Source organism: Protomyctophum bolini (genome assembly GCF_963924005.1).
Source record: "Protomyctophum bolini genome assembly, chromosome: 19".
Classification (NCBI taxonomy): domain Eukaryota; kingdom Metazoa; phylum Chordata; class Actinopteri; order Myctophiformes; family Myctophidae; genus Protomyctophum; species Protomyctophum bolini.
Window position 1 is genome coordinate 29,190,468 of NC_137880.1, and position 22,313 is coordinate 29,212,780.

Sequence of the window (22,313 nt, forward strand, 5' to 3'; positions counted from 1 at the left end):
ATCGTGTTTCCACATGACAGTATATAGGCTATGTTTGTTTGTTTGTTCTGTTGGCTACAATAATTAGGCTATATTATTTGTTTTGGTGTATAATTGGAACCTATACTTGTAGCCCTTCTCCAAGCCTTTTGTGTTGTTTTATTGTATAGCCCAATGTGAGAGCTTAATTGCTATATATGGATGTGAACTTGAAAAATCAAGTGCCCCCCTTGGAAATATGAATGCCCCCCTGCTGATTATTCCCTGGATACGGCACTGACTCTCTCCCCATGCCTTCGGCCAGGTGGAGACAATAAAGGCAGCAATGGCTACTGGCTAGGTGGTTCCCCATATGACTTACTGTATATTACACATGAAAAGCCACATATGATGCTATGTATTTAGGGTCTTTGTGTCTCTTTACACCAGCAGTGACTTTGCCAGTATGTATTGCCAAGTCACTGTGTTTCTGTTGACTATACTGTACCTGGATTCCCTGGATTGCAGATAGCTTTTGGGGCGTTGTTTACATAGTTTTGAGGAAATCATTCCTGGAAACAATATCTATTTACTACAAGAAAAAGTCTGCGAACATTTTAGGCAGGAAATACCATTATATTTTTAAATATTAGAGAGCTTCAATGCATTATAGGGAAGTCATGTATTAGTTCCCACTGTCTCATGTTGGCTTCTACAGTATACAGTATGTGAATGTTCTGCTGCTGTTCACATACAAGGGGGTGCGTGCGTGTAAGCGGCCGCCGCAAGATGCACGTACACGTGGCTCGTGCATGCACATTTTTGCACATTTTCACGCGGAAAAATGGCTTTTACTTTCCCTCTCCACATGCATGAACAAACTGACACAGGCTGTGCCTGGGGGGAGGGGGTGCTCCAGCACCCCTACTTCCCTCAGCCATGGACAGTGGCTAATTTACTGACATAATAACTTGAATTAAATGTTTTTGTTGAATCTATGTAATTGTTCTGGCCATAAGTTCTTTGACAAATGCACAGCATTGAGAATTGTAAACCACCTGAACCGTATCATCTCTCTTATGGGGGTTACATTCAGCAAAAATAGCCGATCTAAAAGTTCACAACTCGTCGCAGTCCATTGTCGGCGACGATACTTAGTGTCGCCCATGGGAATCTGCTCAACTAAACGTAGGGCCCAAGGGAATAAGGTCAATTTGAACGGTTGAATTGTAGCGTGACATGATATATTACTAATCGTGCATCATCTCTCTCTCTCTGTCATCTCTCAGGAAACCATCAAACAGCTGCTTGAGGAACTGAGGAGCATTGAGGAGGCTGAGAACCTCTGCACATCCTTCTCTGATTGGCTCAGCTCGGCTCAGAATAATTTCACGATGGTGATCGACAGTTCTGAACCTTTGGACCGGGTCACTATGGAGAGAAAGATGAAGAAACTGGAGGTATATGATTCATTCATGCTTGCCCACAGTAATTACATGTGTAAAAGATTTGCACATTTGTGACCAGATTTGACTGAGGGGCTGCCATAGTGCAGCCTTCAGCTTCTCACCAGAGGAGAAAAACTGAATTTATTTATTTATTCAAAATGAGTTAATAGCACAGGCAGACTGAAATCGACATGTAAATATGAAATAAATGTAGCATGTAGCTAAGTGTAATGTTAGAGTCCACAGAAGTGAACCTTTCAAGCCTGTTTTCTCAACTGTTTTCTGCAAGACATTATTACTCTATAAGCCTCTCTAAAACTGGTGGGTCAACCAATATGTCAATTTGAAGCTATGATTCCCTGCTTTCATACGACATGAAAGCAGGGAACGAAAATTAAAAGAAATCAAATGGCAGCACCTCAGTCAAATCTGGTCACATTTATGGACCTATGTGTGTCAGTGAGATATTCTAATCAAAGTACATTGAATAGCTTGTGTAAAGCTGTGTGTAGGTACGGTAATGCACTGTACAAAACTGATGAGCTTGCGAGACTGCGGTTTTGCAGTGGGAAATGTTAACAAAAGCTCATCTGAGTCCAATATCCTTCCTAGCCAGCAGAAAATGTGCTTTTCTAATCTACGCTTGTGCCAAGTAACATAAGGTGCCTGTTTGTAGCATCAAAGCAGAGTGCACATTTGTTTTGGCAGTTGAGCTTAGGCTGCAGAATCTGCATGGGCAATTTGGTGTACCTTTAATATCTGGACAGTGTGCTAGACATGCATAAAACTTATACCGCTGCCTACAGTATGTCACAATTATAACAGTTTTTTCTTTGTGTGAAATATGGGCTTTGGTGCAAAATATCCTTGCTCTCTCTCTCTCTCTCTCTCTCTCTCTCTCTCTCTCTCTCACACACACACACACACACACACACACACACACACACACACACACACACACACACACACACACACACACACACACACACACACACACAGCGATAATAAATAGAAAATCTCTGCCACACATGTTTGCTTGGCACAGTTGATATTGAGTGTACGAAGGACAGAGATGAGTTTATGTGTATCGATCGTCTCTGTTTATGAAGACAAAGCGATTGCCGCTTTGGAGGAAGCTCGCTAGCAGGTAGAGCCCCCCCACCGTGTGCTAGAGGATGAAGAAGCACCAGTTGTCAGGATCCTGCTGGTACAGACACTGTAATTGATGCTGTTCCCTTACCACTTCATATCACACGTGTGCATATATACTGTAAGTGTGCTCACACACACACACACACACACACACACACACACACACACACACACACACACACACACACACACACACACACACACACACACACATATACACACACACACACACACACACACACACACACTTTCTTTTTTCTTTATTTTCTATCTCTGTCGCATCGCATATACAGTACATACGCAATAGCCTGATGATGAAAGCTAGATGGTATCCCATTGTGTGTGTGTGTGTGTGTGTGTCTGTGTGTGTCTGTGTGTGTGTGTGTGTGTGTGTGTTTATTTTTTTTACTTATTCATTTTTTTCAGAGAGACACACATCTGTTGTAGGCTTTGCAGTAATCCATGTCTGGCAATTATGCCTCCGTTTCTCTGCACTGGGACTGAAGTCACCACATGGGCCCTGCTAGCACTGCAGCCAGACAATACACTACGGTCCACATGGGCCCTGCTATGCTAGCACTGCAGCCAGACAATACACTACGGTCCACATGGGCCCTGCTATGCTAGCACTGCAGCCAGACAATACACTACGGTCCACATGGGCCCTGCTATGCTAGCACTGCAGCCAGACAATACACCACGGTCCATGCTCATGCTCCATGTCTTGATCATTATGTATCGACATTGGAAACAGTGATCAATGTCTACTATAATGTCAAGGGTGCTTAATGTAATTGGAGTTTTTTTTTGCAATAGTGAACTCCACACCCTCTATATTCAGTCAAAAGGGGTTGGCCGAGAGAGGGGAAAGGGACTGGTTGGAATAATGTGTTCCTTCCACGCGCTACGAAACTCCCCCTTGTCAGGCTTGGACGCTCATGCATTGAAGGAAGCATGAGGTCAGTCCGTTGCTCTCTCCAGGTTGGTAGAGGGAGTGTACAGGATTACATTAGATAATTGACACTGGGTGAAAAAATGGCTTAATAAATCGTGGGATAAAAAAAGTGGGGGTTGGCCAAAGTATCTAACCCCCTCTTACAATGGAGGCAAAAGCAATGCAATTCACCTGATGGATCTAGATTCTAGAACGTACCGTAAAGAGCAAGAAAGTAAGAAACGTGTACAAAGTAAGACATTGCACCAAAAACACTACCGGTAGGTAAAATCCTAGTATATAGTGAGATCCAGCTGGAGCTACTGCAGGTCCGCTGTAGTGGACTTTCCTTTTTCATTCATTTGCAATTGTATTTGAGTAAAACGGTATGGTGAGGCAACCACGCCCACTTAGGGGACATTTGTGTACCCTTCCGTACTAGTGGCGTGGCGTTGGATTGTCTGTTCTATTTGAAATCGTTAAGTCAGTGAGGGCTCTGGCAGAGCCCTTTTTGTATGCTTTCCGTAAGTCGGCATCGATGCAGACTTTGCCTAAGTAAAGTAAGTAGTAAATAGAAATGAACCACAGTTCATATCTTTGTAACGTTAAATAAATGTCATCAAACAGTAGGGGTTTCTGCACCATTCTCAAAGAGAAATGGAATGGAGGAGATGTATTTAGTAAAGAATAAGGGACATAACATAAAAAATGAGAAAAGTTAATTATATATATTACTGTGTATGTACACAGAATATACAATTTAAAATTAATAATATACAAACCCTAATCTAAACTCAAGCTAAAACACACAACCTAAAGAGAATAAGAAAACAAGGACAGTCCTTGTGATCAGAGCAGGCAGACAATGACTGAATGGCTAATGTACTGCCGTAGAAGGTCAGCTTAATAATGTCCTGCCTCCAGGATATTTTCCACCCTGATGTAATTGGAGGAAATGATGTTCAGGGAATGAACGGTGTAAAAATATATTTCAGTAAATAGAGCTCTAGAACTGACTCACAGACTTTGTTAGCATGCATTTACAGTATGAGATTGAATTTTTAATTTGAAAATTACGAAGTAATAGAAAGTTGTTCGATTTATGGAACCCATGTACGTGCTACACTGTATAGTGAACCATAATGATTTTTTCCTAGAGCAATGTTCCAGTAGGTTGATGGTCCAGTGGCTCCACTAAGTACATTATGTACATGTACGGTAGTGTACTACAGTTAAACCTCATGGCAGTTACATAGAACCAAGTTACAGTACCATATTTAACTGCAAAAGGTTCATTAGATGGAAGTAAAGAACCATTTAGCGCTTCAAGATGTTCTTCAAGGTGTGGTTCGATAGGTAGTACTGTAAGTACTTTCTGACTTGCAGACATGCCGACATAAATTGAACAATATTTGAACAATATTCAATATTTCTTTATAGTCTACCGGGGGTCCATAAGAAAACATACAAGACATACTGTGGCAGGAAAATAAATCATGCAGGAAATCAACTCTTGATCACCAAACTGCACTTACAACTCACGTCTCACGACTACTTACAGAATGTCCCCCTGCAGTACTACACTTGACAGACAACAGAAAAATAGAAAGTTAACACATTAGGTCAAATTTGATAATATGGTATTCCAAAACGATGGGACTATAGAGAGCCAGTAATCTTACTGAAGGGGATATACAGTACGTGGTGGCCGCACTTATAGCGCAGTGGTTCCCAAACGTTATCATGTCAAGGACCCTCAAATTAGCACTTATCAGGCCTGCGGACCCCCATTTGAAAATATATGCCAGGGACCCCCATAAGAGAAGATCTGTACGGCTCTAGCAGTTTAATTTCAAGGACCCCCGGTTTGACAAGACTACAGAACCCCATTTAATGGCATTTCTGGGACCCAATTTTATATTGTAAAATCAATTTTAATATAACTCTGTAACCTGTAAGGGTCCATTTGGTTCCCCTGGAACTCTCTCAAGGACTGAGCTCACTTATGAACACAATTGGGTATGCAATTGAAACACTGGTTGTCTCATTACAGCGATAATACAGGCACAATGGCGGTGTTATTGACATGCTGAACATGCCTGTGAGCGTTCGTTGAAACAGGAGCAATGAACGTGCATAGAGGGACACAGATCTTGTTACTGCATTATTATCAACAGCGATAGCTGGAGACCTGGAGTTGTATAGGTATAGGTTCTCTCTGCTAGGGAAGTAATAGCCTGATTGTGTGTGTGTGTGTGTGTGTGTGTGTGTGTGTGTGTGTGTGTGTGTGTGTGTGTGTGTGTGTGTGTTTGGTTGCCCTGGAAACCCCTGCTGCTGCTACTGCCCGTTAAGGGTCCTTATAATTGGGCCCTCCTTTCAAATGATTCACTGTGGCTCTCTCCACACGCTGCATGGTCACGCGGTGTCCTCTGCTGTCTCATTTTGAGGTTCCGGCATGCAGGTGTTCGCCTGCCGGATGGGTTCAAAGCCTTCCTGTTGGAGTGCAAAGCCTGTTAAACTCACTGTCAGGATGGCCTCAGGTCAGGTGGCTGGGGCAGCGCCGGAGGTAGAGGGGAAAAGGAGTGCTTGTTACGTTGCTTAGTTGCAATGTACTGTAGCACTCCTAATCGAAACAGTTGGGTCTCCTAATGTTGACCATGAAGCACAGAAACTATTATTTCATGTTGGTGGATATCTAGAGAGGAACGTGTTTTTCATGTGGCAGGTGTTGTGTAACTGCATCACCTCTATATTCAAATTCAGAGAACCCAGAACTGCAGATTCCTTCAATGGAATTCAGCATTATAGTTGACTGCATTTTGTGATCAGTGGAGAGCACCCTTATTCAAGCTCATACTGTATGATGTATGAGACAGAGATGACTGAAGCAGCATCCACAGTGAATGTACTGTAGGCTATTTATGAGTCCTGTCTTCCACCTATAGACTCTCCAGGCTGAGCTCCAGCAGGGCCACGGCCTCCTGAAGTCCCTGAGGGAGAGGGCGGAGCGAGCAGCGGGTTTCCTGGAGGAAGCCGGAGCAGAGGCGTTAGGCGGCGAGGTGGAGGCCCGGCTCGCCCAGCTGGAGGAGCTGGCTGGAGGGCTGAGGCAGGAGCACAGCTCCCTGGAGCGGGCAGTGCTGCTGGCTAAGGAGTTTCAGGACCGGTACAAGGCTCAGGCCCAGTGGCTGGTGGAGACCAAGGCTCTGCTCAGCAGCCCGCCAGAGATCAAGGCTGAGCTGTACCAGAGGAGAGCCCAGCTGGCCAAGTACAAGGTACTATAGCAACACAATGTGTAACGTCTCATCTCAACCTCCACATCTGGCCTGTATGGAAAAGGGAATAATAGTACAGTACCGTGCATAGTGTTGTGTAAGAGGAATTGTGCTCATGGTACCAATTAATTACAGTGACATGCTTCTGCATTAGGACGTTACTTTAGCCCAGACCTCAAATTCATCATAGCTGTATGGAGTATATGAGTATATGAGTATATGAAATTAATCAAATTACTGCATGTTGGAGTTAATTAACTGAAAACTATATTGAATTATATACAGGGTATGCATTGTATACAATTATAGTGACATTATAGAGTTCAATAACTGGTCTGTGGGTCGGTCCTCTTGTCCTTTATGCCTCAGGCTCTTCTTCAAACGGTTCAGTCTCATGATGGTGCGATAAGGTCCGTGGTGGAGAAAGGAGAGGCTCTCCTGGCTTCGGTCCACTACCCATCCATAAGAGATAACATGAACAGACTGCACAACGATTACACTGCACTCTGTAGCACTGCCATGGTAAGGACTGGACACTGGCTCACATGACTTATCATAAGGTAGGACATGTCAGATGGAACAATGTGAGGGCCATGATCCCGCAGTGATGTCACTTATCATGGAAGGAAATATACAGTAGATTGAGGATAGGAGATGGAATAAAGAAGGTTTATAAGGATATATTTATTTGTTTTTCTGCAAACTTTACAATTTTCCTACTCAGAATCTGAAATAGGGCCCTTAGTTATGATCCTAGTAGTAACTCCTCTCAAAAGTAAAGGAATACATATTTAAGCTTCTAAGAAACTACAGTACAAACTGTAAGTTATGCATATTATAAAGTTGTTAATTTCACTATTCGCAAAGAAATTAGCGTGCACATTTGCTGGATTTTTTCCAACTATTGTTTTACAATTGTTATAATCTGGTATGTACTTTTGTTTAAGAACGTTTGTTTTAGAAGAAAATATGTGTTAATGTTAGGCTAATGAGTGCAAAGTATTAAACCCACAGCTTTTAAGATGCTCTATTTCCCTAATTTTGAGAGGAGTGGACATCCAGGAATTTAGCACACGCAGAGTCAGAAGGCATCCACGAGTTTGCCTGCCTCTGAGAGCAGGAAAAAATAATAAAATTCCCCCAAAACAGAGCTAATACTTTAAAGGCATGACACAATGGACATTATTCATCCAATCTTAGTTTAGTGTTACAGTATGTGTTTAATTGTAGTAATCATCAAGGATATTGTGTGTGTATGTGTGTGTGTGTGTGTGTGTGTGTGTGTGTGTGTGTGTGTGTGTGTGTGTGTGTGTGTGTGTGTGTGTGTGTGTGTGTGTGTGTGTGTGTGTGTGTGTGTGTGTGTGTGCATCCATGCGTGCGTGCGTGCGTGTGTGCGTGCGTGTGTGCTGCTCCAGGTACATGTGGAGAATATGGAGGGCCAGGTGAAGGAACAGGAAGCGTACCACAGTGAGCTTCAGGAAGTGGAACGCTGGCTCCTCCAGATGTCCAGCAGGATGGTGACCCCTGACCCCACTGTGGGCGGGGGCTTGGAGGCCGCCACTCAACAGCTGGCCACACACAAGGTGACCACCATCTTCTAATGCTTGAATGTCCGAGCTACTGTTGGGAACTCTGTTCTTTAAAGTACATATTTCCTTTAAACTCGTAATTTTCTGTACTGTGGGGTTTAATCATTCATCGATTTGACATAATCTAAAAAGTATTGTAGTGTATAGCCATTCTCTTCCACTTTCTATTGTCTGTGTTTATTTGACTCCGTTTCAAGGTCACCCATGCTGGCTCACCAAATGGCACTTGATTTGATTGTATGATTAGCCCGGCTCCAGCCCTGAATTGCTAGCCACGGCCATTAAAAAAAAAAGGTTCTGGCGAAGTGGCAATAGAGTCTCTTCTACGGCGGGGTTAGTCTGCATCGAAAATCTGATGCAGCAGCTGATTGGCCATCCGTGTCGTTTCAACTCGATGGCGTCCAACAACAAACATGGCTGCCCCCACTGTGCTAACTTGCGAGTTGCGACCGTATCAATCTGGCTATTAAATCGCCCTATGATAAATAGTTTATTTTCAGAAACAACATACTAGTAGCGCTCGTTGACCGTGTTTGTTTTGTTAGCACCCGGGTTAGCCACAATGATTGACAACGGCGTCATCTGCTTTGCGAACCAATCGCCGAAGCTTTGGCAACGCCCATCCCATAAACGGCTGCCGTGGGACTAAATAATGAGAGTGAGACTAAATTAAAATTCAGTCTATTGTATGATGTCAATCTGAGATGAGTCCCAGCTCTCATCCACTAATACTGCAGCCCATTACCCTCCCACTGACCCCAGCCAATCTTGTCCTCCCAGGCCATCATGGAAGAAATAGCTGGCTTCGAGGATCGCTTGACCGGCCTCAAGGAGAGAGGAGACGACCTGGTTGGAGGCTGCAGTGAGCGTGTGCAGAACAGGCTGAGACAGCAGGTCCAGGCTCACCAGCAAGGCACCAGAGACAGCTACTCTGCCATCTGCAGCACAGCACAAAGAGTGAGTAGTGAGGATTCACTGGAGTATAAATCATTACTCCATGGACTTTTGGATTTGGTAATGAAGCGATTTTACGTATAATGTGAGACTCAATATGCAGTTGCATAGAGCAGGTGTGCACGCACGCACGCACGCACGCACGCACGCACGCACGCACGCACGCACGCACGCACGCACGCACGCACGCACGCACGCACGCACGCACACACACACACACACACACACACACACACACACACACACACACACACGCACACGCACACGCACACGCACACACACACACACACACACACACTACATATTCATGCAGTTAATATTCCACCAGCCTAGGCATCCACTTAATCCTAACCCATTCTGACACCTAAACCCTTCTCTCAAAACAGCCCTTCGCTGCCAGTGTAGAGGGCACAACCAATTAAGGCTGCCAAACGCAGTGCCACAACAGCCATACGCAGCCACAAGTACCAGCCAAAACCACTCTCTCCGCCTCACCATATTAATCTCCAAGCGTCCCCTGTCAACTCTGTTTTTTCATGCCTCAGCCAAAAGTGGTCACACACCGCTATTCAGTAGGGCTGGCAAGCCCCCTAATCCAGTGCCGCTCTGTCATTTTGGCAAGCTCTCCTCCTCTCCTCTCCTCTGTCATTGTGGCTCACCTATAAACACACCACTTCCTCCACCACCACCATCACCAAAAACCACTCTCAGCCAATCTGGCAACTGGCGTGTGATCCAGCCATACTTACAGTATCAATACAGTGCTGCCAGATCTACAACTCCGCTTCCAGATCCTGCACCGACTGCCAAATCAGTCCCAGATAAGCCCAGCTCTAATATCCTGCGGTCTCCTGGACACCCTGCCAACCTCCTATACCCTCTGCCAACTTCACCAGGCCGCGTGCCAACACATATCTGTTACTGACCGTGCACCCCCCCTCGGGCTCTCATATTAACACTGTCAATCAGACCCTGCTGTTTCTCTCTCCCCTGGTGGGCATTGACGCCTCCACATTCAACACCTGTCAAATACAGCTTTGCATAACGGTTTACTTGTCGGGGGTTGTATTGTCTAATGACATCAAAGGGGGATTTCTTTATTCACTGGAATGTTGTAATTAATACGTTTCATTTGATTTTGATTGTGTGCATTTTTTAATTATTTCCGCCAGGCCGAAAGGAGATTATATATTTTGGCTCTGTCTTTTTCTGTGTCTGTGTGTCTGCATGTCTGCGTGTATGTACCCCCATTTTCCTGAAAATCATAATTCTTTGTGTGCTGTTCTGCACTCACCCTGATAGTTCTATTCTTTTATTTGGTGTTCCTGCCGTGCCATTTCTGTCTCCTCGCCATTTCTGTCTCCTCGTTTTGTACAATTACAATACAATTAATTATTATAATTTTGTTTTTACATCGGAAAAGGTGCCGGTTTATGGTATACTGCTGTTCAAAGAAAAACGGTATTGCTGCTGATTTTGCTTTCTTATGCAAACTACTGAGCAAACAGTGTCACAGATGGCATAGGATTAAACTTGATCACATTTTGCACAAGGAGTCCAACACATTAAACCTAAGCAGCCTACTGTTCATTCCATCCAATTTTCATTTTGCTAAACGGCAGACAAAAAAAAAAGTAATGGTGTGAAAGCATATCCTGTGAGTGATTAGTGATTCATTTATGCAACCTGTGCTCCTTTTTTCCTCCCATCTGTGCCTGGTAGGTGTACCAGAGTCTAGACCGGGAGTTACAGAGACATGTGAGTGTACAGGACACTCTGCAGCAGTGTCAGACCTGGCTGGCTTCGCTCTCAGATGACCCTGAGCCTCCTGCACATCCACCTCTCGGCCTGGAGGAGGCACTACAGCAGGTATCTTAGAGACAACTATTTGAATTATCGTATGTCTTATGGAAAAGAAAATATAAGCCTGATTGTAGCATCTGAAATATGTATATTTTAATCAGCTGTCTTTGATAAGCCAATGAACCGCTGTGTACTGTATGTGTGTTGTGTCCTATAAGGTGAAGCATGAAAGAGCTCTACAGGAGCAGGCCAGTACCTACCTCCAGCTTGTGTGTTCAGCCTGTGACCTGTCGGAGGTCAGGGTGAGAGAGACCGCAGGCGCTATACAGCAGGTCAAACTACAGGTTAGTTCAATACAACCACTCCTAAAGCCCTGAAATGGCACGAATGGATACGTCTGCCATTTCAGTGACAGACGTATTGGCTACGCTTACTCAGTGTTTTGTCCAACAATGGAATATGTATAAACGTACAAATAGTGGATAACACTATGGTTTGTCCATGACATGTATTGTCGACCCATAAACAAAAATGCACAGCACAAGTACTAATTAATTGTAAATAAGACATTGGTTAAGAGTTTTTATTGCATAATGTTACTGTTAACCTATCCAAACGTTCTTTTCCCTCCTGCATACTGTAGATTGAGGAGCGCATGATGGTGTGTGAGGAGGTGACGGACAGCTGGAGGGACGTGGAGGAACAGAAGGCTGATCTGGACGCCCAGCTGAGAGAGACAGAGCAGCAGCTCCAGAACCTCACCAGGAGACCTGCAGAACTGGAGCCCAAGATCGCTCAGAACCAGCTGGACAAGGCACAGGTACTGCAGGCTGATGAGTTGTCTATTGTACATGAATCGTGTGTAAGATTAATAGACAAATCAACTAAATTGGGTGTGTGAGAGCATTGAATAAATTATTATCCAAATTAATGATGGGAAAATGTAAAAAAAAATTAAATACTTTATAAATTAATGTAATTTAATTATACATTAATAATTAAGCATCAGGAACCTGATGGATTGTGCAGTCCAAGTAGGGAATAAGACATTACCCTAGGTGAAGGCCTTTAAGTATCTTTAGGTCTTGTTCACAAGTGAGGGGAGGACGGAGAAGGAGATCAGCTGAAAAACGGGTGGGGCTTTCCTGACATATATATATATTCTTAGAGGCTAACATTTACTGTAGCCTACAGTATGAATAACATACTTCTCTCATCTTGCTGTGCTCTCGGTCCTGCAGGAATTCCTTCAGCAGGTCAGGGACCGGCAGTCTGAGATAGCCCAGCTGAACGATGCCGTCGCTGGGCTGACGGAGGGCCAGGACTCCACCGCCCTGGAGGACATAGGAGGTCTGAGGAGGAGCTGGATGGAGCTGGGCCAGAGGGCTGAGGAGCTGGAGGCCCAGAGGGGGGACGACATGCAGAGGAGTGGGGAGTACCAGGAGAGCGTGGCTGCAGTGGAGGAGCTCTTCCACCAAGTGTCCAGGGAGTGGGACTACCTAGCCAGGTACGGATCTACTATCTATACAGTGGTGGAAGAAGTACTCGGCTTTTGAGTAAAAGTACAAAAGTATTGGCATCAAAGTATACTTAAAATAACAACAAAAAAAATATTTGTCAATTTGTAAAAATCTTTTGAAATTAGCAAGCCTTCATTGTAGGTTGGATATTATTTGCAATAAATTATGGCTTTATAAGTTAATGCATGTTTTTTTAATAATAATCTAAATCTATAAAGTAACTTGTAACTAAGGTTTAAGGAGTAAAAAGTAAAATATTTTCTTTACTAAAAATGTTTTAACTCAAGAACATGGGGAAAGTATGTTTTGTTATTTATTTATTTGGAAAATAAAGTGGATGTAGTACGCCTGCTATCGTGTGTGTATGTACTGTATGTATGTAACCAGGGCAGACACAGAGAGTACCAGTGATATCCTGTGTGTATGTAACCAGGGCAGACACAGAGAGTACCAGTGATATCCTGTGTGTATGTAACCAGGGCAGACACAGAGAGTACCAGTGAGCATCTAGAGGCTCTGAGGAAGCTATCCAGTGATCTTGAGGAGCAGAGAGGAACTCTAGAGGAGCTCAGGGACCAGCGACAGGCTGTCCTGCCCCGACTCAGCCTGCTGGACAAGGAGCTGGTCAAGCAACAGGTGGGACTCAGCTCTTCAACTACCGTATATATAGCAATGGTTCCCAAACATTTTTAAATAATCAAACTATCATTTAGCTGGGGGCCCCCTGGAACCCTGGGGGTTCCCGGACCCCACTTTTGGAACCACTGGCGTATAGAACTCTGTCCTGATGAAGACCCATGTTTAGTTGAAACATGTTTTCACAATTATTTTACTTGTGGCTAGTGTTTAAAAAAAAAAAATTACATATACTTTTTCCTCCCATTTTTCCCTGAATGCCCAGATCTGCCCTCTCTTTGAGTCTGGCTTGAGGAAATAAAAATCACACCCGTGTGAAGTGAGGGGCGCTCTTATCATCATACATCATACATCATCTCATTCTGGCCAATCACAATTTGCGTCCTCACTCCTCCTCTTCACTTTTCTGCCCTCACTTTTATCTTCATTATGTATTTTGCTCAGCCAATCAAATCATCACTATGTGGTGATCAGCCAATCACAAGACAATGTTTGTGTTTACATACACAAACACGGAAAGCTGGGAATGGGAAACAGGACCACACTCGTAACGTCATGTGGTAGTCGAGTCTATGGACTTTTATTGTTTGATTTAAGCAGTGACGTCATGTGGCAGCCACAGTGGGCGCCGCTCACTTCACAGTTCACACTAGTGTGATTTTCAAGGGACGCTAGCCCCTCCTATGCCCAGCTTTCCGGGTTTGTGTGAACACTGAACACAAACATTGACTTGTGATTGGCTGATCACCCCATAGCGATGATTTGATTGGCTGAGCAAAGTACATATTGAAGATAAAAGTGAGGGCCGGAAAGGTAAGACACCAAAAGTGATTGGCCGGAATTACTTTTGTGATGATTTGATTGGCTGAGCACGGAATATGATGTATGAGGATGTATAATGATGTATGATGATGAGAGCACCCCTCACATCACACGAGTGTGATGTTTTGCTTTTATGTTATATTTAACTTCGATATTACAATGAAACCATGCCCAAATTTGGAGTCATTATGACATAGATCATCATGGCTTTGCTGCAGCTACGTTGGTGACTGACAGGGCCAGCTTTTGACCAGCAAACTCGGCCACAACCGCTGCAGGGAAACGAGTGCACAAACGAGTTTGTGCTGCATTTCATTTCTTTCTTTATCTCTTTTTTTCTTCTTTTCGGCGGTCGGTTTCTCTCAAAGGCAGATACGGCCACATCGTCATTACATTACATCAGCGAGTGTAACACTGGTGTTGATCAATGTGATATGCACGGAGGGATTTCTTTAGGCAATCCTTAAATCTTTATTTGGGCCCCCAACGTTACGGTGGCCAGAGGAGAGTTCACCGTCTGAGATCCACATGAGGTCACGCCCTCATTAGTTTAGTTTTTATTTGTTGCTGTTGTTAGTCGTGGATTCCAGTTCGAACCTGATGTTGTGTGGGAGTTCTGAATGGTCCAGATCATACTGAATAACCGCTAGCTTGCATAACGTCTTGAGACTAGGACTTAAGTCTAACACGTACAGGTCATCAGGTGTGTCTAACCCTCCAAAGAGGATGATACGATCTCCCACAACAATGCAACAGAACATCATATGCATCCTGCCTTTCTCTTTGGACGCAACCTTCTTCCAGGTGAATGTCTTTGAGTTGAATTTCCACATATAATTGACCTTATGGCTATGTGTAAATCCGTACAGCTCTCCATTGTAGGTAAAGGCTGAATGCCCCCAGACTCCTTGTGGAATACGCTGTACAGAAGGCGTGCTCAGCCAGTGGTTGGTCTCTGTGTCAAACACTCTGACGTAGTACAGGTACTTCCCGACCACAAACATCTTTGTCCCAATGATGGTGGCAGTGGGACAGGTTAAACTATGTGGTGGAGTGCCTCTGGTGTTAATTAAAGTCCAGACCATTGTGGTGGTGTCCAACTTGTATATGTCATTAGTCCATGTAATAAGCGGGTTGGCATTATAGTATACAGTCTGTTGTTTGTATCCTCCATGGATAAACATAACCTTCCCCAAGACACAGGCTGAGTGGTCCTCCCTCCCTTCTGGCACAGTTCCAGAAACCTTGGGCTTGAACCATCTGTGGGTGTCGACATCAAATGCATAAAGCACGTTGCAGTACTTAATTGTGTCATATTTATAACCTCCCCAGATGTAGACATCTTCTATCAGCACAGCTGTGTGGTAGCGCCGATTGGATGGAATATCAAGGTGACATTCTCCTCTTCCAGCTGTAACTGGGCTCAACTTCCTCCAGCGTAAAGTCACTGTGTTTAAGACATGCACATCAATCTGATCGGCCTTGTTATTCCTGACCCCTCCAAACGAGTAGACGTCGTCTCCCACGGCAACGGCAGCATGACCACATCCATTAGGTCCTCCTTTCAGATATATCGTCCAGCAGAACATTTGTCACAACAGATCCAACAGGGTTTAACTTAGTTTCTTCAAGGCTCGCTTTGTAACAGAATGGTGTCTTATTGCGTGCTCTAGCATTTATATCGGTTCAGTGGCACAAACGTCATGCAAGGTTTGACCAATCTACAAAGCTAATGGCTTGTTGACAGATGAGCTCTACACAGCAGACAGACAGGCTCTACACAGCAGACAGATAGCCGACAGGTCCTACACAGCAGTCAGACAGGTATAATCCAGGAATATTTTTGAGGGGCTCTCCTATGCCCAGCGTTGTGTGTTTCTGTGTACCCCATAGCGATGATGGTCAAGGTAAACCTTATTGTCCACAAGGGAAATTTGTATTGGGCTTTCACCCCTGCTGCAGCCATCTATATAATGGAACTATGCATGTATACCTTATAGTGCTATGTCTACATAAAAATGCTATAAGTCTACATAAAATGCTATCTACAGTAAGTCTACATAAAAATGTTGGGGCTAGGGCAAGTGCTATGGGCCATGATGAAGTCTGAAGAGGTGGGTTTTCAGACCACGGCGGAAGGTTGGGGCTTTTAGTGACGGTACTTCCAGCTGCGTTGCTGATCTGAGTGCTTTGAATGCCAGCATCAGAGTTTTATATTCTGTGCGGGCAGCGACCGGGAGCCAATGGAGGGAGTGGAGAAGGGAGGAGACAGGTGAGAATTTTGGCTGGTTGAAAACCAAGCGAGCTGCGGCATTTTGGATCAGTTGGAGAGGCTTAAGTGCACATTCAGTCAGCTAAATCCCTATCCTTATCCAGCAGGGCTAATATGGCAGTATCATCCGAGAATTTAATGATGTAATTATTCGGGTTGCCACTTCTACACTAATTTGTGTACAGAGTAAAAAGGACAGGTGAGCTCACGCAGCCCTGAGGTGCTCCAGTACTCAGGGTTCTGTGCTCTGACATAGTGCCATTCACACTGACCCTTTGTGTATTTTGGTTCAAAAATGAATAGTATGGCTGAGTCTAATAATATTAGAGGATAGGAAGGATAGTACTATCCCAGGATCTCCACTGATCACCTGTTTATTTTTCATATAGCTCTTCAGCTTTGACATGATAGTGTTCAGCCACACAGTACAAAGACAGATTTGTGTTTGCCTTCCTGTCTTTCTCCCAGGTGGGGCACTTGGAGCAGCGATGGGCACAGTTGGACGGCTTGATTCAGCAGAAGATCCAGGACTCTGCTCAGACCCTGGAGGACCTGGCGCGTGTGGAGAACCAGCTGAGGGACGCCCGGGAGTGGGTGGAGGAGCAGCGGCCTGCCTTTACCTCTGCCCTAAAATCAAGCCCTCCTCCAGACCTGGCCCAGAGCTTCCTGTTCGACCACTTGAGTGTGTGTGTGGAGCTGGAGGCGCGGCAGCATCTGCTGGGCCAGGCGGTGAGCGAGGCCCAGGCTGTGGCCTCCAGGCTGGGCCTGAGTGAGAAGAGGTGCCTGCAGGAGCTGGTTGAACAAGCCCAGACTGAGGTGGAGGCCCTGGGATCCAGAGTGACGCAAAGGAGGAAGTACCTCAGTAAGGTAGACAGACTTTGCATGCTTCGAAACAAATGAAAAACAATATACTGTAGGCCTGTGTTTGTACATGATGAAGGTCTAAGGTTATTATTACTGTGTGATACTTTTATTGTTCTCTAGGCCTTCACAGAGAGAACACAGTTCCTCCACGGCCTGGGGAGGGCGCTGTCCTGGGTTCAGGAGCAGGAGAGGAAGGCTCTAGTAGACGACCACATAGCACTTCTCCCTGAAGACCTAACCAAGCAGGTTGCTTCTTGTCGCGGTGTCCAGAGTGGCCTACGGGCATACCAAGGGGAGCTGGCTTCTCTGTGGGCACAGGGACGAGAGCTGGAGAGAGATGCCTCTGACAAAGAGAGATCAGAGACCCTGGCTAGACTGGAAGAGCTGCAGGCAGCCTTTGAGATGGCTCTTCAGAGAACCACCCGGCGTCTGGCCGACTTAGACAAAGCCTTGACCTCTAGGAAGTACTTCCATGTTGACCTGGACAAGACATGCCATTGGCTGAGACGGGCAGACGCTGTTACCTTCTCTGAAATCGATTTAACCAACACTGAGGACGATTCAGAATTACAAACACAGTTGTCCAAGTACCAAAATGTTCTGGAACAAGCTTCAGAATACGAGAACCTCCTACTCATCGTCCAAAGAATCGGTCAGGAGATCCTCCCGACTCTGAACGAGATCGACCACTGCTACCTGGATGAGAGGCTCAACGCCTTGCCTCAGCAGTACAACACCATCTTGGCTCTAGCCAAAGAGAAGAGAGACAGAGTCCAGCAGGTAATCCTAGAGAGAAAAGAGTTCAGCACTTTCTTTGATATCACCTGTAATGCACTGGAGGAGCTACAGGAGCAGTATGACAATCTGGAGCAGAAGACTATCGGTGTTAGTGAAGAGGAGGCTGTTCATCTAAATAACGAATACAGAAATTTAAATGGAAGCCTGTCGCACCTTTGCCCTGCTGTGAGAGAACTCAAGGGGAAAAATGAGGGGTTTATTAGTAGGGGCCAACAATGCAGAGCTGAAGAGACTTTACAGTTGGTCTGCCTCCACGACAGCCTGAAAAGGAAAATTGATGGAAAAATTCAATGCTTTGACAATTCTTTGAAAACGTTGCTCGAGTACGGCACAGTGACAAATAAGCTGGGGTCAGAGTTAAAGACTGTGAAAGAGAAGCTAGTAGAACTCAAATCAAAGCCCAGCTTGAGTGTCACAGATAAAGTCACAGGTCTTTATTTACAACTTGAATGTCTGGAGAGTATAAGCTCACAAGTAGAAGAATGTAAACTAAAAACTGAAGACCTCGGTCTGCACATTGACCCAGCTGCCATCCATGAACTGACCACGCGGCAGGAAACATTGCAATCTTTGCGGTCAGACGTGATAAGCTCTATCAGAGAAAGTGAAAGGCATGTCAGAAAGAACGAGGATTTTAAGACTGAGCTTGAGAAAGCATTTCAGTGGTGGGGGAACATGAAGGACAAATTGGGGGAGCCTTTGATCCTGTCAGAGGTCAAACTTGAGAAGGTGCAAGAGGAAGTGAGGAGAATGAAGATTGTATATGAGGAAGTGCAGTGCATACTGAGGGTGGTAGATGCTTTGGGTTGTAGAGAGAAGCAGAGATATAGCAGTAGAAAAGTGGCAGTTCCTACCCACGTAGAGGAGAAACTACAGGAACTGACGCAGCTGGGAACTGACGCTCAGCAATCAATTAACACTAAACAGGTGAGAGTGTGTCCTATGCTCTTAATATATGAAATGTTCATTAATTCTACTCTTTTAATTTTTTTAACCCTGCAAGATCTTTTTATCAGGGTTAAAGGTCATAGGTTAAAAAATGTCCAAAGATTTTGAATTTCAGCCTCTGTGGGGGGTATTTATGTGCAAATATCATGACCAGCATTGCAATGGCATTGCAATGAACATCAATGATGATGTTTAGGTGAAAAAAGAACAGAATTTTGTTATTATTTAATTAATTAATTAATTAAAATATGTTGTATATTTGCAACGGTGGGTCTAGCAGGGTTAAACATGTAGAATGTAGATGATATAAAACATCCAAAGTGATTGGAAAGCTCATGAATTTAATCCATTATTCATGACTTTAACCTGCTGAATAATCTCCCCATTCCCTATTCCTCTTGTATCAATATTTATAGGCTAAGGGCAACCAATCGGAAACATTTGGCCGTTTTAGATATGCTACAAAGTTTTAATAAGTAAGCAATAAGTGATGCTTAATTTATAACCTTTTTGTAGCAGTTGAGTAGATCCCAGAAGATTCATGTTGAATGAAAGAGAAAGAAGGATTCAAGTATGCCACTCACATTGTAACATTATTGCCATGCTTTTATAGAGAGACAGAGAGGTTACTATTCATTTCATTCTCTTCATTCCTGGAGGGGATATTTTGTAAAGTAGAGAGCATACAATTAAGAATGTCCTTCCAACAAGACATTTACATAATTTCAAATAAAGGACACGCCTGCTCAGTGTGAATAATATTATTTGGTATGCTGGCAATTTTAAGACCTGTATTATTATCTGTATTGGCTGTTATTAACAGTTATAACATGTTTGTGGATGGGATCAGTTGTGTTCTGTAAGCAATGTATTTATTTAAGTACCGTAATTGTGTTCTGAATATGTGATCTTTGCATTTCCCAGCTGGCTGTGATTCAAGCCCTTTCTTTAGTCAAGAGGCACCATACATCCCAGCAGTCTGCCCAGAAATGGCTGGACAGTGCAGGGGCTATCCTCCAGACGGCCAGCCAGGGAGTAGAGCTGGAGAACCTGATGGAGAGCCTCGCAGAGCTAGAGGAGATCTTAGCCCAGGAACAAGTATTCAAAATCGCTGTAAAGGAGCTGGAGTCCTTGGCTACTCACATGGAGAACTTTGTGGCACCAGGAGTGAAGAATGAACTTACACAAAGATGTGAGGCAATGCAGCTGAAAATGTCAGAGCTCAAACGGCAACTACATGAGCACAGAGAGACACTGCAGAGGTAGATGTGTGTGTGTGTGTGTGTGTGTGGGGGGGGGGGGGGGGGGGGGGGGGGGGACTTGAGGGAGTGACATGGGGATTCAGTTGTTTTCTATTATACCCTTTTAATGCTTTTTGCCAGCTGCTTGTAATGCGACTGGACAACATGTTCACCTAACTCTACTAGCGACCGTATAGTCAACACTCTTCCCTCATTGGCTGCTTCTAGGCTGCCTCTAAGCCAATGGGAGACCGACCCATAGTCTGAACGGCATAAAACCCATATTTTGAATGCCGCAACGTGAAGTGGTAATGGCTGCATTCTCTGAACGCCGCAACGTGAAGCTGTGAGCTGAGGCTGCGGCACACAAACTGATTATAGATGTTCATAAACGAGAACTTGCTGCAGCTGGCAGTTTTGACTGAGTCATTCTTGTTTGTATTAGTATTACAAACAGTATGGTAAACTGTAATTTGCATGATTTTCTTTCTAGGTGTAGTTCTCAATGGAGCTGCTTCCAAAATGAGAGAGAGACACTGATTGGACAAATGAACAAAGCAGAAAGAGGGATGGCCGTTTTCGACACAGCAAAAGCAGCCAATAGCCTGGAGGCAGAGGACAAGCGTCAGAGATACAAGGTAGGACATTGCATGTGTCATTGCTTATAGATCTTTCATTAAATGTACCATAGCTGGGGTTCCAGCTGACCAAGTGGTCCAGGCGCATGCCACATATAGGCTCTGGCCTGACAGCGTGTCGCGTGTTCGAGTCCCGTTCATGAAGATCTTTGCTGCATATCTTTCCCCTTCTCTCTCTCCCTCCTTCCTGTCTTCACTTGATACTATCAATAAAGAAATAACAATAATCATTGTTATTTCATTATTATTAGTAATAGTAATTCAACTATTAAGTTTCTTGACAGACAGCCCACCAGATCTATAAATGAGTCAGGATGGGAATTCTGCTATTTACCATTTTTGCGCCAAATGCGGATCATATTTCACTTGTCCACATTTAGTTTTTCTCTTTCTCCTGCTGTAGTCCCTAGTGACTCAGATTGATGCACTGGAGCAACCCTTGACAACCCTGAGAGAGAAGACAGCAGTACTCGATCAGATCAGCTCTGAGTCCAGCGAAGCTGTCACCAGCCACTCTGTGTCGTCTCTATGGCAACGCTGGAGTCGGCTCCACAGTGTTGCCCGTGCCCAGGAGAGGGCGCTGGAGGACACAGCCAGGGAATGGAGGAACTTCACGGACAAGGTAAGAGTAGATGGAAGATTATTCAATGTGTTGATGTTCTTCTGATGTGTATGTAGTTGGATAGAAAGATGATAGATGGTATTATTTCTGCAAATGTGTACTTTACATGTTTGTATGAATTAGCACATGTATGCACGTCTGTGTGGGATGTACAGTAATAATAAAATCATACATCATACATCATCTCATTCCGGCCAATCACAATTTGCGTCCTCACGTTTCCGTCTTCAATTTTCTGCCCTCACTTTTATCTTCAATATGTATTTTACCCTGCCAATCAAATCATCTATGGGGTGATCAGCCAATCACAAGCCAATGTTTGCACACAAACCCGGAAAGCTGGGCATAGGAGGGGCTAGCGTCCCTAAAAAAATACAATCTGATACAGTAAATTATAACTTTTTGTATAGTTCTATACTGTATTGCAATAATAATGTGTGGTTGTCACCAAATCCCAAAGCACGCCTGCACTACACCAATGAACCACTGGTATAGTGAGCCATAAGCTCTTAAGCTCTAAATAATTTGTCGTACAACGAACAGTGTAATTAGAACACAATCACGATGCATTGGGATCTTGTAGATCTAATGTAAATAAAAATTAATATTTATTTTAATCTTTAAATATTTTTGCTTATAATGCCATGCCCAAAATAGGGGTGGCAGATTGATGTGGTGAAGTGGTTAATACAGCACATTACAGCAGTGGAAGGGCTCTTGTTTGTGTAAATTGAGGTCAACCACACACTATAGCAACAGCTGAATAACTGTGGGTGTAGTGTGTAAGTGTGATGCAATTCCAGGCTTCAGGCCAGTCGCGCGCTCCCGCCAAAGCATGTTGT

The 22,313-nt window shown here is 44.3% G+C and overlaps 1 protein-coding gene across 1 annotated transcript in view; it reads left to right on the top strand.

The window, feature by feature from the left end:
- Positions 1 to 22,313, top strand: part of syne1a (spectrin repeat containing, nuclear envelope 1a) — a gene marked incomplete at its 5' end in the record, with an annotated part of 166,459 nt that overhangs the window by 76,913 nt on the left and 67,233 nt on the right. The window contains 15 exon segments of the mRNA XM_080790461.1: positions 1,248 to 1,418; positions 6,438 to 6,764; positions 7,134 to 7,286; positions 8,180 to 8,347; positions 9,134 to 9,310; positions 11,030 to 11,176; positions 11,329 to 11,454; positions 11,754 to 11,930; positions 12,352 to 12,617; positions 13,110 to 13,266; positions 16,829 to 17,227; positions 17,345 to 18,949; positions 19,895 to 20,232; positions 20,705 to 20,849; positions 21,253 to 21,471. Coding sequence (XP_080646587.1) covers positions 1,248 to 1,418; positions 6,438 to 6,764; positions 7,134 to 7,286; positions 8,180 to 8,347; positions 9,134 to 9,310; positions 11,030 to 11,176; positions 11,329 to 11,454; positions 11,754 to 11,930; positions 12,352 to 12,617; positions 13,110 to 13,266; positions 16,829 to 17,227; positions 17,345 to 18,949; positions 19,895 to 20,232; positions 20,705 to 20,849; positions 21,253 to 21,471 — 4,575 coding nt within the window.